The 16,688-nt window shown below is 37.8% G+C and overlaps 1 protein-coding gene across 4 annotated transcripts in view; it reads right to left on the reverse strand.

Annotated features, from left to right (window-relative positions):
* The window catches only part of ANKS1B (ankyrin repeat and sterile alpha motif domain containing 1B), a 396,936-nt gene that overhangs the window by 321,909 nt on the left and 58,339 nt on the right, over positions 1–16,688 (reverse strand). For all 4 annotated transcript variants that reach the window (XM_060777255.2, XM_067469140.1, XM_067469138.1 and 1 more), the window contains one exon: positions 5,918–6,058. In XM_060777255.2, coding sequence (XP_060633238.2) covers positions 5,918–6,058 — 141 coding nt within the window. The remainder of the gene's footprint in view (positions 1–5,917; positions 6,059–16,688) is intronic.

Raw genomic sequence — 16,688 nt, forward strand, 5'->3', positions numbered from 1 at the left:
CTTTTTCTTCGATCTTTTTCGTTCTTTTTTTCTTTTTTGTTTTGTTTTGGTTTTCTTTTTTTTACTCTTCCTAGATTTTAGTTATGATATGTTTTAATGGGAAATCTCAATAAAAATCATTTATTTTAAAAAAAGAAAAAAACTGAATTCCTTTGCACACTGCACATATCCTATTTATAGTGCAAAAAAGAAAAATATGAACACTACAACATTTAAAACAAAGAACAATATGGTTAATGTTTTAAATTTATAGCTATGTGTTATTGTCTATATATTATGTTTTGGTTTTCACATGTATGTACGGCATTGAGTTTTGTCATTATTATGTTGGAAACCACTTTGAGGCCCCCTGAGGGGTGAGAAAGGTAAAGGTAAAGATTTTCCTCTGACATTAAGTCGAGTTGTATCCGGCGCTGTCTGTAGACACCTCCAAGGTCATGTCGCCAGCATGACTGTATGGAGCACTGTTACCTTCCCGCCGGAGCAGTGCCTATCGATCGACTCACATTTGCATGTTTTCGAACTGCTAGGTTGACAGAAGCTGGGGCTAACAGTGGGAGCTCATGTTGCTCCCCGGATTCGAACCTGTGACCTTTCAGTCAGTAAGTTCAGCAGCTCAGCGCTTTAACCCACTGTGCCACCGGAGGCTTACCAGAGGTGTCCTTCCACCATTTCTTGGATTGTCATGTTTCCATGGGTTTTCTCAGATTCTGGGATGATTTACCTAAATCCTCCTCACGCCTGTTTGTACAATCAGACCCACCTTGTTTGTGCAGCCAAAACCTTTCTCTGCCTTGCCTCTATGATATCATAAGAAGCTATTCCCTGATCTTACATTTTAATCTGATGTCTCAGTAAAATGGAATGCTGCTGCCTTAATGCTAATACTTATTATTGGTTACTCTCTGCACAGGACTAAAAAGTAGCTATCAAGTGAGGTTTTTTTTTTTCTGAAATTCAAACGAATAACCAATACATGTACGAACAAATAACCAACACATGTAGGGAAAAGGTCCAAAAGGCTAAAGCATAAAATGAGCTCAAGCTTGCCAGATAGATCAAAAGTGTTGCCAGATAGATCAAAAGTGGTGAAATGCTAACAGGGAATAGAGATAAAGCAGAACTGCTCAATACCCTCTTTGCATCGGTCTTCTTCCAAAAGGAAATCAGTGTTCAACCTGAGCATCATGGAGCAGATGAGGTAATAGGGGAAATGCAACCGAAAATAGGCAAATAGTAGTCCAGGAATACCTGGCTACTCTAAATTAATTCAAGTCTCCAGGGCCAGATGTACTACATCCCAGAATATTGAAGAAACCGGCAGAAATAATTTCAGAACCACTGGCAATAATCTTTGAAAATTCTTGGAGAACAGGAGAAGTCCCAACAGACTGGAGGAGGGGGAAAGGTCTCTATCTTCAAGAAGGGAAAAAGAGGAGCCAAACAAGTATCGTTCAGTTAGCCTGATATCAATACCAGAAAATATTCTAGAGCAGATCATTAAGGAGTCAGTATGCAATCGCTTAGAAAAGAATGCTATGGCCACAAAAAGTCAACATGGATTTCCCAAAAACAAGTCATGTCATACTAATCTAAACTCTTTTTTCAATAGATTTAGAAGCTTGATAGATGCAGGGAATGCTGTGGATGCAGCATATCTTGATTTCAGTAAGGCCTTCAACAAGGTCCCCGATGACCTTCTTGCAAACAAACTAGAAAAATGTAAGCTAGACAATACTACTATTAGGTAGATTTGTCAGTGGTTAAGTGACCGAACCCAAAGTGTCCTCACCAATGGTTCCTCTTCATTTGGGAATTAAGTGACTAGTAGAGAGTCCCACAGGGTTATGTCCTGGACCTAATACTGTTCAACATCTATTAATGACTTGGGTGAAGGTTTAGTGGGCATGTTTATGAAGTCTGCAGATAATACCAAATTAGGTGGGATAGACAGGATCACAATTCAAAATGACTTTAACAGACTAGAGAGATGGGCCGAAACTAACAAAGTAGTTTTAACAATGAGAAATGTAGGATACTTCATTTAGGGAGAAAAAAAATGAAATACACAGATGCAGGATAAGTGATGCCTGGCTCGACAACAGTTCATGTAAATAAGATCTTGCAGTCTTAGTGGACAGCAAGTTGAACATGAGCCAAAAGAGTGAAGCAGCAGTTTAAAAAGCCAATGGGACTTTGGGCTGGCTCAAAAGGAGTATAGTGTCTAGATCAGAGAAAGTCATGGTGCCTCTCTACTCTGCTTTGGTCAGACCTCTCCTGGAATACTGTGTCCATTTCTGGGCACCACAATTTAAGAGCGATATTGACAAGCTGGACCATGTTCAGAGGAGGGTGACTAAAATTATCAAAGGTCTGGTGATCATGCCCTATGAGGAGCATCTTAAAGAGCTGCGTATGTTTAGCCTGTAGAAGAAAAGGTTGAGAGGAGGCATGACTGCTCTGTTTAAATATTTGAAATAAGAAAGAGGGAACAGGCTTGTTTTCTGCTGCTCTGGAGACTAGGACTAAGAGCAGTGGTTCAAATACAAGAAAGGAGATTCCACCTGAACATTAGGAATAACTTCCTGACTGTAACAGCTGTTCAACAGTGGAACTCTGCCTCAGAGGGTGGTGTAAGCTCCTTCCTTGGAAGCTTTTAAACAGAGGCTGGATGGTCATCTGTTGGGGTGCTTTGATTGTGCTTTTCCTGCATAGCAGGGGTTGGACTAGGTGGCTCATGTGGTCTCTTCTGTTATTCCATGATTATATGATAAGTTTCAGGCTACAATCGCATACACATGCCTCTACTGATTCAAATAGCAGTTCATCAGCCAATATTTTATTTCCATATTCAAATTTCAATAGGGGAAAAATAATCAAAAGAGAAAAATAATCTAATCTTGAATTCAAGTTTTTTTTTCTGATCACAAGAAAGAGAGCCTTTTCTGCCATCTATATCACTTATACTGTGAGCCATGGAATAGTCTAGATTTATTTCATATCCCTCCTTCCACCCCACAAACATTGTGGTCTAGACACTACTTTGCATTTCATGACGCAATCAGAATCACTCCCTTTCTATGCTAAAATATGTCAACATGCATTTTGACTACTAATGGCTTTCTATTTTTCTGGCTTTTTTCATGTTCCCTACCAAACATCAAGGCACTCATAAAGGCTTTTTAAATTACTATTGATTTGTAAATAATCCATGGCAAATGCTTGTTAAGAAAACTTTTGATCATCTGTGAGCATTGCACATAGTCTAATATAGCAGAAATGTCAAATGCTTATGTTCGCTAAATGTATAAAAATAAGGCAAAAAAAGATGTTCAAATGTCAAAGAAATAGAAAATTTTAGTAGAAGCTAATCCCCCCGCACCTTAAATTAAGGTCAAATTGTGCTAATGTTAAATAAGGTGGGTGTTTTTTTGGGGGGGGGGGGATTACATTTCAACATATATTTTTTCAGATTTCTGAGCAGCATTTCTAGAGTAAAGCACAACAATTTTAGGAAGAGAGAAGGAGAAACTGTGATTAAAAAACACCAAATCTCATAGAGAGATTACCTGAGATCAAAGAACTCTGCCAGAGTGTTTCAATAGCATTTCGGTAAATAAGATTTTGCAATGGTGTAATTCTGGATTACCATGCTTCTGTTAAAATCAGTAATCTTTCTTCCCTCCTGAAGTACCCCTATGTACCTCCAAAATCCCTGCTGTGGTAATCTTTTGATAACAGTTTTTGGCATTACAATCAGCAGGAAGATGAGGAGTAGAAAGTTTAAGTTATACTAGAATTTGATTTGTTAAAGAGTTGCAGAGCAGCTCTTTATATAAGAATACACAGAATACACAAAATATAAGAATACACAGAAAGTACAAGATGAAATACATGAGGTTGGATTCAGTTTATCATTCCAGTATCAGGAGCATCACTAGTCTGAATATCCCTACCAGGGGAATATTATTTTAAAAGCACATAGGAAAGTATAATGGAGTGGATAGCAAATGAAACTAATTCATCTCTTTCGATTAAAATATATTCTGTAGCAAAGTAAAAAAGAGAGAATATAAATAATAAAATATATGGCCTTATATATAAGAACCAAAAAACTCTACAACTTTGGATGAAACACTGAAAAATACAGTGTCATATAAGGATGAAAATGAAAACTAAGAAATATGGCTAATAACTGAACAAGTATACAGTAAAAAGCTATAGCTGAACATCAGAAAATATAAGAATACTGGGCCATAGAAAAGAAAGAGATATGTTATTTTTATTTATTTATTTGATTTACAGCCCACTTTTCTCCCACAAATGAGATTGGAGGAAGTTTATAATAAAATAGAATACTACATGGAATTAATACAGCCATATTTTTTAAAAAATCAATTTTAAAAACAGCAGTAAAAGAAAAATACAGCACCCATTGTATTAAAATATGCTCCTGTATAAACCAGGGTCTGGTCAAGGCCCACCTAAATAAAAAGTCTTGCCTCTCAGTAGAAAATCAGCATCAGGGGATCCAGCCTAACTTACTTCAGTAAGAAGTTCCAAAACATGAGAGCATTCATCAAACATGGAACTAACTCCCCGGGGAAATTAGGTCATCAATATCCCTCCTCTCCTTCAGAAGGAAGCTGAAAACATGGATATGGGACCAGGCCTTTGGGTAATCTGGCAGACTGACAAGGTAATGACGACCAGAATTTGGAAAGGACTATGGTAATGCTGAATGGACTTACAGATTTTAGAACTCAGTGAACGTTGGCCACTAGATTGGCTTTTTAGTTGTTATTGTATTAATTGAATGTTTTAACTATTATGGTTATTGTTATGTATTTTATATCTGTTGGACTGTTGGCATCGAATTGTGCCGGTTGTAAGCCGCCCTGAGTCCCCCCTAGGGGGTTGAGAAGGGCGGGGTAGAAGTGCCCGAAATAAATAAATAAATAAATAAATAAATAAAGATCTCTTGCATACACACTACACATTATATTTCATAAATGGCACTCTAATTTGTGCCTGGAAGTGAATGCAACTTGTGATATTTCTGGAATCATTAACGCTGATAAAATCTAGATGAATAGGCAAGTGGGTTTCTGATGTTCCTTACCACTGTATTATTACCACCGTATAACATCATCCTCCAAAAAACAAGGGTTCTAACCAGTCAATACATGTGAAAAGCAATGTAATAAAGTGAGTTGAGATGAATTAAGAGAAACCAGTCTCTTTACAAAGGGCTGTAAAAGAGCTCAAGTTGTGTCAAACCATTTTTATAAACTAAAACTAAACTGCAATAGCAGCCATGAATCATAAGCACTCTGCTGACTATTTTCAGTAATAAGGTCATGACCACTATCTCATACATAAAAATTCAAGAGATGGAAAGTAGCCAACCTTACAATGTTACTAAATTTGCTTGTTAATGCATGCAGAATTGCATCCTTTAAACTTTAAGAGACAAACAATGAGAATGCCTGCCATAGATGCAGGTGAAACGTCAGGAGAGAATGCTTCTAGATCATGCCCATACAGCCTGAAAAACCCACAACAACTCAGTGATTCTAGCCATGAAAGCCTTCCACAATACAAAGAAGATAATTTGCAGAAGTTTATGACAATTTCTATAATTATTTCATTCAATATTGTTATGCTATTGGAATAATTTTCTATAACCTTTTATTAAGTTTTCAGTTTTGTAGGAGTCAAGTCCTACTGTGCATAATAGAACTAAGTTCTCACTGTACATATAGAAGTGCATTGCAAGGCTGAATGAGATATAATATAATCACTTGTTTTTGGAGCAGGAATGAAAAAAAAAGAATAAAAACATATTGAAAACTAAAGTAAGAGATGCAATGTTACATATTATATTACTGTCAACTGAAAATATGGCATACATTACCTGAGTAAGACTGGAAAATCCAAGATTCCTGCATCCGTTACAGGGTGTCAGTGCTTCCCACAAACCTGTAGGTCCACAACTATTTTCACCTCCATCTTCTTCTTCTTCTTCAGTTGGTGACACATTAGTTGAAGATGGCCTCTGAGTATACAAAAAAGTTGCATTTCCAAAAACCAGCTATGTTGTACCTTAATAGAATGCATATTGCTTTTCTTAACATATTACAGACATAAAAATATTTAAATGTGTTAAAACAAAGCACATGTACAGTTGAATTTATATGTAACACTCCCACCTAGAACTGCAATGCTGTCGCATACCAAACATTTTGAAAGACAGCTTAGTCAAGCAGTTAGATGAGTATTAAATTAGAATACTAGAAGATCAGAATTTGAATTCCTGTTCTCAGACATTAAAGCCCTTAAAGTGACATGCAAATCACATACTCTCAGGATCTCATCAGACCCAGTCCTCTCTGCATCTTCTCTCTATTTCAGGCACTGTCAAAATGGAGTTCCACAGAAGCCATTCCATGACACATGGTTACTTCCAGTGGCTGCCCATGGGAAATCATGTTGTCAGTGTGTTAAAATGGAGAGAAGACTCTGTTTTCAGTCATTGGGTGCTACACGACTCCTAACTGTAGAAAACAGAGAGGAGGCAGGGAAACCACAAGAAATGACAGGAAACAATGTGGGATGGCTGTCCATCCAAGATGATGGGGAAAGAGAGTAGGGAATGAAATGAGGTTTTCTCCGCTTTCCCCGACTTTTCCCCTGCCCGTCTGATGAAGTCCAAAACCTCAGAAGAAGATAAGGGCAAATCCCTCTGAGCAAATTTTGCCAAGAAAACCCAGTGATAAGTTTGCTTTAGGTAGCCGTAAGTCAGACATTACTTGAAAGCACACAACAGACATTATTTTAAAATCCATTTGCAGTATTTTGGATTTAAAACAGTCTATGATTTCTAGGTAAGAAAACTTAAAAATTTCTTAATGCCATATGCTATGTAGCTAACCAGCCAAGGTGGAAAGTGAGGGTTTGTCAGTGAGGAGTTGGGCAATTAAATATTTCCTACGGTGGTAACCAAACAGGAAGTTAATGTTCAATCAGAAGGAAGCAAAAATATTATATTATATACGATCTACCAGATTTTATAATTCATTATTTTATTTACTGCATTTCTATATCTCTTTTCTCACCCCTAGGGAGACTGAAAGCGGTGTACAGCATAATAATTGGCAAAAAAAAAATCAATGCCTTATTTAAATTATTTTTCAATCCTCACAGCCCTCTAGCACATTAATAAATTAATTTATCGGCTTCTCGCAGGGGTCCCAGCGAGGTGTCATATTACTCCAATTTTGCAGCAACTGCACTGGTTGCCAATTGACCACCAGATCACCTTCAAAGTGCTGATTCTTACCTTTAAGGCCTTATATGGCCTGGGGCCAGAGTACCTGAGGGACCGCTTCACCCCCTACCAACCCCCGAGATCACTCTGTTCAGATGATCAGAATCTCCTTGAAGTTCCCAATTTTAGGACCTTTCACCTGATGTCTACTAGGTGTAGAGCATTCACGGTGGTGGCTCCTTACCTGTGGAATGCCTTGCCAGCGGAAACACGAGCTCTCTGAGATTTACTATCTTTTTGTAGAGCTTGTAAAAATTATTTATTTAGGCTGGCATTTGAATCTGGTTGATTGAAATTTTTCTTTGTTTTTAAATGTAATGTATTGCATATGTATGCTGTAAACCGCTCCGAGCCTTCGGGGAGTGGCGGTATATAAATTCGATTAATAAATAAATAAAAATAAATAAATAAACAATACTCAATAACAAATATATATTTTAAATGCCTCTATATTACCAAATATTGCCCCTTATATTTAAATATACTTAATATTTAAATATATTTTTCCTCAACCCATAACACAGTTATTCATACTCTCAGTTCCTATTGTCCTCTTCAACCTCCAGTGGACTCCTGACCCTCAATCCACAATGCTCTAAATTGTACCTGCCCCTCATGTTCTATCAGTCAGTCTTTATCCATTTGCAAATTTAAACTCCCTGCAAATAATAATAATCATCATCATTATCATCATCTTTATTTATATCCTGTCACCATCTCCCAAAAGGGACTTGGGTGGCTTACAAGGCACTCCAAGGTACAACAAATGTCCCACAATTGTTAATAACTACATACACAAATACAAAAATCATATATCACAGAAATACACTCAATAAAGCCACAAAACCATATTATATTACTCCAGAGTTTTTGCAACCACACAAGTTCTTTCCCTCCAGAATGGTTTCTTTCATTATTTAACAGTATGAAAGAATTTGTACTTCAATTTACATTTCTTTGCCCTTCATTCTTTTTTTTTTAGTTTGTATTTCAGATAGTGAACTGTTTAAACTGTAAAGTCCTTTGCTTTGTGTGTGTGTGTGTGTATATAATACCAGGCAACTGACCAAGATTGAATCTACAATTCCGTTCTCACTTAAATAAGTTTGACATGCTTCAGTATGTGACTGCGCTATAATTTCACATTTTAAAATGCTTGCTTATCTGCTCTGCATTGGTAAATTCATTTTTGAAACATTGTAATGTGTTACTAGATTAAATTATTTTGACAGTGAAGTGGTACTACTTATATGTTGCTATAGAAACGAGCAATCTTGCACAAATTACTAGAATGACAGGGTGATCTTTGCCGGGCCTAGAGTTTGAAGGATCTAACACATTGTACATAGAATTATAAAGAAGCAGATCCAGATTATAAATCCTTGCTGCCTAGAGATACATGCCAGATTGACTATCTACATTTTTATAGCAAGATATAGTCTAACCCAATATTTGAAACATTATGCAAAATGAATACAAAGCACTAATCAAATACTATTTTTCTCTCCTACCGCAGTCTGCTTCTCCTTAAATCCTATGGGTGTCTTTCTGTTGAATCAACCTCTACCATCTAGTTCTTATTTATCCTATCCTTAGTATTAAAATATGTGTTACTTTCAAAACACCTAACTAATAAGGGCATGGATATGTATTTTGAAACACCTAACTGATAAGGGTGCGGATATGTGAGAAAATTCCTGTCCATAGCTTTTAGCGACATATATTCAAATGACAAAGTCATATTGTTTCATGTACTTGATTTATCTGACAGAGACCAACCTTCAAATTTCATGAGAAATAAAGAAGCTTCCCACATAGGAGCCCAAAATATGACATAGGTTTGTTGCATGTGTTGCACCTCAGCAGGAGTTCATCTTGCTCAAAGTACTCACCAAAAAAACAGATGTGGTAGTAAACAGTTTATTGATAAAACACATAAAAGAAAGGCCCAAGGGCACCTTAAGCAAATTGTAGAGTAAAAATCCTAATGTACATATATAAAAAGTAAGTCCCAATAGGCTAAAAGATAAATCTCCAAAACAAAGGTTAAAACTTGAAGATTTATCAAGAAAACAAGAAACAAAACAAGAGCTTGAATCCATAAGTAAATCCACAATACAGATAGCAAAACTTGACTAGGTATCTTTGACCTTAAGCTAGAGCATAACCAGGAACAATGCAGGAGTTTCTCACTCCATTAACAACATTGCTTGGTCTAAAAATCCTAACAGCTTTCTCCCTAAATTAAGGGCTGCAAGAATAGAAAGCATTCTGTTGACCTTGAGAGGCTTGTTTCTGCCTCTCTTTCCAATGGCTTTGCTTGCATATGGATTTGTTCCCACACAGGAGTAGCCTTGTTTCTCTGTCTAAGCCCGCTTCTTTGGATGAGCTCATGTTATCCTCTTTTCCCTGCCTGTCAGCTTTCAAAGAAGCTTCATTTTCACACAGAGGAACAACATCTTGCTCTAAAAACCCCTCCATTCCCCCAACTGGAGAACCATCCTGCTCCAACATCTCCTCTGTCTGGGCACCCACAGAACCATCAGGCCCTGCACCCCTAAACCTCTCATCATCATCAGCTGGCTGAATTGCAACAGCATGCTAGCAAACAGTTCAGGGTTGCTCCCATAATTTATTTTCAGTAACTGGGGGCCATTCTACACAGTACCTAAAATGCAGAAATTAATGGGTAAAAAAGGGGGAGTGACTAAATAACGCTAGCACTAAATCCATGCTCCTTCGCATTAACAGAGGAAAAGGTCCCCTTATATCCTGATTTTGGCCAGAAAATGTGCATATTCACATGACTGTATGTCATGCAAAACACATGATTTCCTCCCCCACTCCCCATGAAGACTGCTCCAGGTCCGCTTTTAAAAAGCCCAGAACAGTTGATCAGCTGATTGGGCTGTCAAACAGACACACGGCTGGTTTAAAGGAAGGACAAACGGAGAGCAATTGGAACTCTCTGTCACAGTTTACAATATTAAACAGAGTTTGCATTAGGAATTGGGGGAAAGAGATGTTCAGATATTTGCATGTGTGCATATGAGGTCCAGTGCATAATGGAGTAATTAAAAAAAAACACTTTCCTTCAGATGTCCCCAGTCCACCCTCCATCTTGTTATGATACAGAGGAAATCTGTGAGGATGACGGGGGACACAATCCCGGGACTAACAGGTCTGTGTGGGACTTGCAATCAGGTCCTGGGATTTTTTATCTCCCATTTTAAACCAGGATCTTGGCACTGTCTGGAAGCACCCAGAGTCTATGGGTGCATATACACCAGGCTGTTAAGGTTAGTGTAAATATGCTCCAGAGTCCAGTGTTGATAGCAGATTGGAACAAATTGAACTCAAACTGGCTGTCCAGATTACTCTAAAGCCATAAGATACTGTGAAGTTTCCAGGAAACTCTGAAGTATCCCTTGATTTTGCTCAAAATGGGACAGACTCTGTGTAAACATTTTAAACGCCCCAAACCCTCAGGATGCACATCAGAAGTACCTGTGCTTCATAGAGACTGCCAGTTTTCCATTTAGGGTAGGTTCAGGGTGTTTTTTACTAGTGTAGAGAAGCTTAATGATAGGAAAAGCAAATATATCTTTATTCTCTTCTATTTGAATTATGTGGCCACCAGAGCCTTTCTACAGATTCAGTTCTCAATGTTACCAATATATAAAGCAATTGGTATCTTAGACTCCTAAATTCTTTACTGAAGTGCCCAAATAATGCACATGATTTATGGATACAGATCAGTCCTGGGGTAATATATAATTATATCTGACTCCTCAGCACTCTTCAGCACAGAAACAATTGGCTAAAGGTTATAACTTGTCATTAGTATTATGTTACAGAGCTACAATGCTATTATATCATCACTCAATTCATAACACAATCTCTTTTCTTTTCTTCTCTGTCCAGCAACCCAGTCCTATTTTCCCTTTTCATCTCATACCATAATGTTCCAAATAATAAACCCCTCATAATTTCAGCCAATTGACATCTATAGGCACATATGGAGCTAGTGTCAATCATTCCACATTTAGCAATCACTCCACGCGTGCGTGTGCACGCACACACACACATTACTAGAAAAACTAATATTATAAATACAATACTAGCATGTGTTATATTACTTCACCCCTTCTGTTAAAATACAAAGCATTAAGAGTGCCATATTCTCAGACATAACCCATTTTAGAGGGGCTGATTCACAGTTGAGTGGATGAAGGCTAAAAGTTTTAATTTGTAATGGTTTTTTCACAGTAACTGTAATTTTCTGCATTAAAAATTGATACCCTATCTAATTCAATTGCAGGCAGTTGTTAAAATGCATTCTGTATTTTAGACAGCCAAACTTCATCATCACTGAAGATGTCACTCTGATTTAAAAAGTTAAGAAGGAACCCAACAAACTATGTGTGGCTTTATTTATAGTTGACATAGAGAGGTTCTCTAGGGAAAGTTAATTTATACATATTAAGCATGCATTGGTTAAGCATGACACATTGAGGTATCAGAATAATGCCTGGAAGCATGATTAGAAAGCTTTGTTCCCTTTGATAAAACTAAAAGCAATGCTTAATTATGAAGATAATTAATGTGTGTGTCTTTTTTTTTAAGAACCTATAAATTTAACAGAGTGGAAACACATTTCAGGGTAGTTATGTTGGCCATGCAACAAAAAACAATAAAATACAAAATATATTTTCTGCATTTTGGTTGGCCAATAAAGCTATCAATTTTTTCTATGTTGTATTTTCATGAAATGGAGAGTAAATTTTAATTTTCTCCCACCACCACCCACACTATTGGACTTAGGTGAAAAAATATGAAAGCACACAGGAACATGAGGATTTCATCAGGATTTGGAAGGTTAAATTGTCAGCTCTCTCTGGTTCTGGTCTTGATGCTGCTCAGTCCTGTTTCATGGCTACATGTTTTTAAAAAATGATCTTAATTCCGTTCATGCTATTCACATCCCATTACGTATGGCACTTTATGTGCTGACTTTAAAAGATCACATTAACCCACATGGGCGAAATTCCGCTAACAAGCATACACCATATGCTCATACCACAGCAGAAATGCAGGATATAATGCAATCCAAACTCAAGTGTTTCTATTATGATCTTGGATTCAGTTGCTGTGAAATAACTCCTGCTATATATAGTGAAGTGAATTCTTAGGATACAAAGAGCTGTTATTTGTCCCCCTTGGAAGGGGAAAGCTAGAATCAGTTTTAAAACATTGTTTAATGAAGAACAAAGACGAACTAAAGCATAGAAGGGAAGTGTCATCAATTCCAGTTTTCATATTAGGCACCCCTTTCTTAGAAAGAGTGAGGAGTCTGTCTTTCAGCTACAATCAAACTTTGAAAGACAGACTATGCCAGGTACACAGTAGTTAAATTATGTGATGTTAAATTAACACAGCATGCACCTCTTTTTAAATTCACAAACATGCACAGTCCTGATCTAGTTTAGTACTATCATATGTTAGTGGTGAAAGTGTAACTGTTTTGGACACCATGACTGAAAGAAGGATATTGGCAAGTTGGAACACGGACAGATGAGGGGTATGGTTCTGGAAACCATACCCCATGAGGAATAGTTATGGAGTGGGGGATGTTTAGCTTTGAGAACAGAACGCTCATTGGGACATAAGAGCCATGTTTAAATATTTGAAAGAATTTGATATTGAAGACAATGGATTCAAATGGCAGGAAAAGATATGATCTCTAAAAAATCAGGGAGAACTACTGAAGATAAGAGCTATGAAATATGCTGCTTTGAATGTAGTGGAATTTTATTCTCTAGAGGCCAGTTGGCCATCTGTTATGAGTGATTTTATTGTGTATTCCTGCATGGCAGGGAGTTGGGCTGGATGGCCTTTGTAGTCACTTCCAACTTTATGATTTTATGATATGCAATTTTATGATTTTATGATATCCATCCTGAGTAATTGCCTGCTGGAAATATTGCAACTATTCTAATAACATCCTTCACATGGTGCAGACAGCTAAGCAGTCTGGCTTCTGTCTCTTAGATGGATTTGAATCTCTCCTACCTTAATCTGCTGACATATTCAGTTCAATGAAAATAGAGACATTTAGTGTATTCCATATGTGTATGTGTGTGTGTGTGTGTATTTATGTGGTTACACATAAATACACATGTGGTTATGCTGGAGCCCACAGTGGGTTGAACCGCTGAGTTGTTAAACTTGTTAACCGAAAGGTCGCAGGTTCGAATCCGGGGAGTGGCATGAGCTCCCGCTGTTAGCCCCAGCTTCTGCCAACCTAGCAATTCGAAAACATGCAAATGTGAGTAGATCAATAGGTACTGCTCCAGCAGGAAGGTAACGATGCTCCATGCAGTCGTGCGGCCACATGACCTTGGAGGTGTCTATGGACCACACCTCCCCCGCCCCCCGAGTCAGACATGACTGGACTTAATGTCAGAGGAACAATGTAGGTATGGGCATGTGTTGTAATATAATTTTTTGCTTTTTAAGTCTCTTCCACTGTGTTTTTCAGTGTTTTATGAATGATAATCACTCGTTGGCCTGATAGATGTATTGTGTCCAAATTTGGTGTCAATTCACCCAGTGGTTTTTGAGTTATGTTAGTCCCACAAATGAACATTACATATATATTCTCTCTCTCTCTTTCCTCCAAACAGATTCTTAGAAGTGACATAAACACACCAGGTATATACACCTTCCATCATATTGCCTTCAACTACTGCTTGCATTAGGCATTTCTCTCAGCACAGCACTTGCCATGAATTTATCCTTGGTCAAGTAGAATTGCTTATGTTACATATATTTGTTTATACCTGTATTGATGTTTTGCTTGAAACTTAGCTTACTATATGCTTTTGGTAACATACACATGTTCTCCAACACATAGAGAATTCTCCATCATATTTTATATACTTTATATGTCTTTTGAACTGCTTACATTTCCAAGCCTCAAAGTTCACATCCAGATCAGCATGGTCTGTAACAGTGGTAGTGAGAATCGTGCAACTCTGCAGACATTGTTGGACTGTAGTTCCCAGCAGTCTTCATCATTAGCTCAGTTGGCTAGGGCTGCTGGGATTTGAAGTCCAACAACATATGGACAGTGAAATGATTCCCACTCCAGTGGCAACGAATAATCTCTACAACATCCTGACTTAAGAATCAGTAAGAAGAGGCAACTGGAAAGTAAAGAGGAAGAATTGCAGCTACTGCTGCAGCTACTATAACTACTACAATAATGTTGCATGTAAATCTACCCCTTGTGTGAGCTTATTAAGAGAAGAAATAATGTTTTTAGAGTTAATAGATTTACTGAACTCTGATCACCGCACAATTTTTCTCTCTCAAGACATACTTCAAAGTAAGCATACCCGGTACCAGCTGAGACTTCAAGTGAGCACCACATCACTTGACAGTTCCGCTCCCTTTTGGGGAGGGGGAGCTATCTAGCAGCATATTCCTGCTGCTTGTCTGCATGCTATCTGATAGTAACATACTCATCAGCTGTTTTCTCTTCTCCATTCCAACTCTTGCTTTCAATGGCTCTGCACACAAAGAATTGTGCAATCACATAAAATGGAAAAGTGATGCCCTTCCTTTGCTCTCCCCAGCTGTCACCACTCTGTAGCTATTTCTCACCCAATCCTGCAATGTGGTGGTCCAGAGGAGGATATTGTGTGTACACTAAGGGGCAGGCTTGTGATATCACTTTGTACGTGTGATGGAATAGGGGAGGAGATCAGGAATCTGTCTTTAAGTAGCATGTTATCATTTGTTTTTGTTACTGCATGTATCTTCAATCCTTCTCAGATGAAGTTTAAGCAAAAAGGAATAAAGATAAGCTTTACAACTCTAGTTTCTTAAATATATAAAGTTGTAGTTATGATGTTCTTTCACCAAATAGTCTATGAATACTAGTCATAGAAATAAGAATTCAAATATCACAAACTCTCAATTAACCAGCACTCATTGGAATTGATAAATGCCAAATTTAATTTCTCGTTGCTTGAGAGTTACTCTTAAAATAAGCCTTACACTATATGCCATACTATATCATGCCATAAACTCTGTATTGACTTATATTAATATTGAAATGCCATAATTAAAAGCACATAAAGACAAACTTAACTTACTGTAACACAGTGTTACACAGTGTTATAGGCAGACAAATGTCAGCGTGCTGGAAGAAGTGAAGACCACCAGCACTGAAGCAATGCTCCTACGCCATCAACTCCGCTCAACTGGCCACATTGTCTGAATGCCCAATCACAGTCTCCCAAAGCAGTTACTATATTCCCAACTCAATGATGGGAAATGTAATGTTGGTAGAGAGCAAAAGAGATTTAAAGATGGGCTTAAAGCCAACCTTAAAAAACCTGTGGCATAGACACCAAGAACTGGGAAGCCCTGGCCCTTGAGCGCTCTGACTGGAGGTCAGCTGTGACCAGCAGTGCTGCAGAGTTCAAAGAGGCACGAATGGAGGGCAAAAGGGAGAAACGTGCCAAGAGGAAGATGCATCAAGCCAACCCTGACCGGGACCGCCTTCCACCTGGAAACCGATGTCCTCAATGCAGGAGAACATGCATATCCAAAATAGTGCTCCACAGCCACCTATGAACCCACCTCCAAGACATGACACTTGGAGGACTATCATCCTTGGGCTACGAGGGATCACCTAAGTAAGGAAGTAAAGTGTATTATACATGTACTTTAAATTTTATTTAAAATATTATTTCATCAATTTTTTGCTGTTACTTGAGAGCTCTGGTTAAACTGAAAGTGAACTGTACAAAACATTTAAGACCAAATTAGCTAAAATTCAGACCCTAAGCACCACCACCACACACACTCCTCACTTTGCTTTATACAATGAAAGGAAAGGTGGATATGTAGGTGGCAAATGTGATGAAGTATAGTATAGAAAATATCTAATGCAGAAGCAGAGAACTAGCATTAAAGTACAGAAGAGTCGCATAATAAGTGAGTAGGCAGCAGTCACCATATTATCAACTTCTTGCCAACACCTCTTGGTTTTAAAATACATACTTTTTAGAGAAAAGTGCTAACTGCCAAGTGTAGTCAATTCCTTCTTTTTGCTGCCCTTACTCCAGTGGCTCTGAGGGGAAAAATCTCAATGAGAAAAAAATCTGAAGAAACTACTCACTCATTATGCAATTATCCACAGCTACAGTTGGAGGGTGAATAAGCAGAAATAAAGCACATTATCTGTTTCACTAATTACAGTCAGAATGGATTTCTATGGTGACTTTTTCCATGGGTTTGCCTCTGAATGTGGATTGCAAACTTCAGGTTCTATAGAACAGAGCTG

This window comes from Anolis sagrei, chromosome 5 (assembly GCF_037176765.1).
Source record: "Anolis sagrei isolate rAnoSag1 chromosome 5, rAnoSag1.mat, whole genome shotgun sequence".
NCBI classification, from domain to species: domain Eukaryota; kingdom Metazoa; phylum Chordata; class Lepidosauria; order Squamata; family Dactyloidae; genus Anolis; species Anolis sagrei.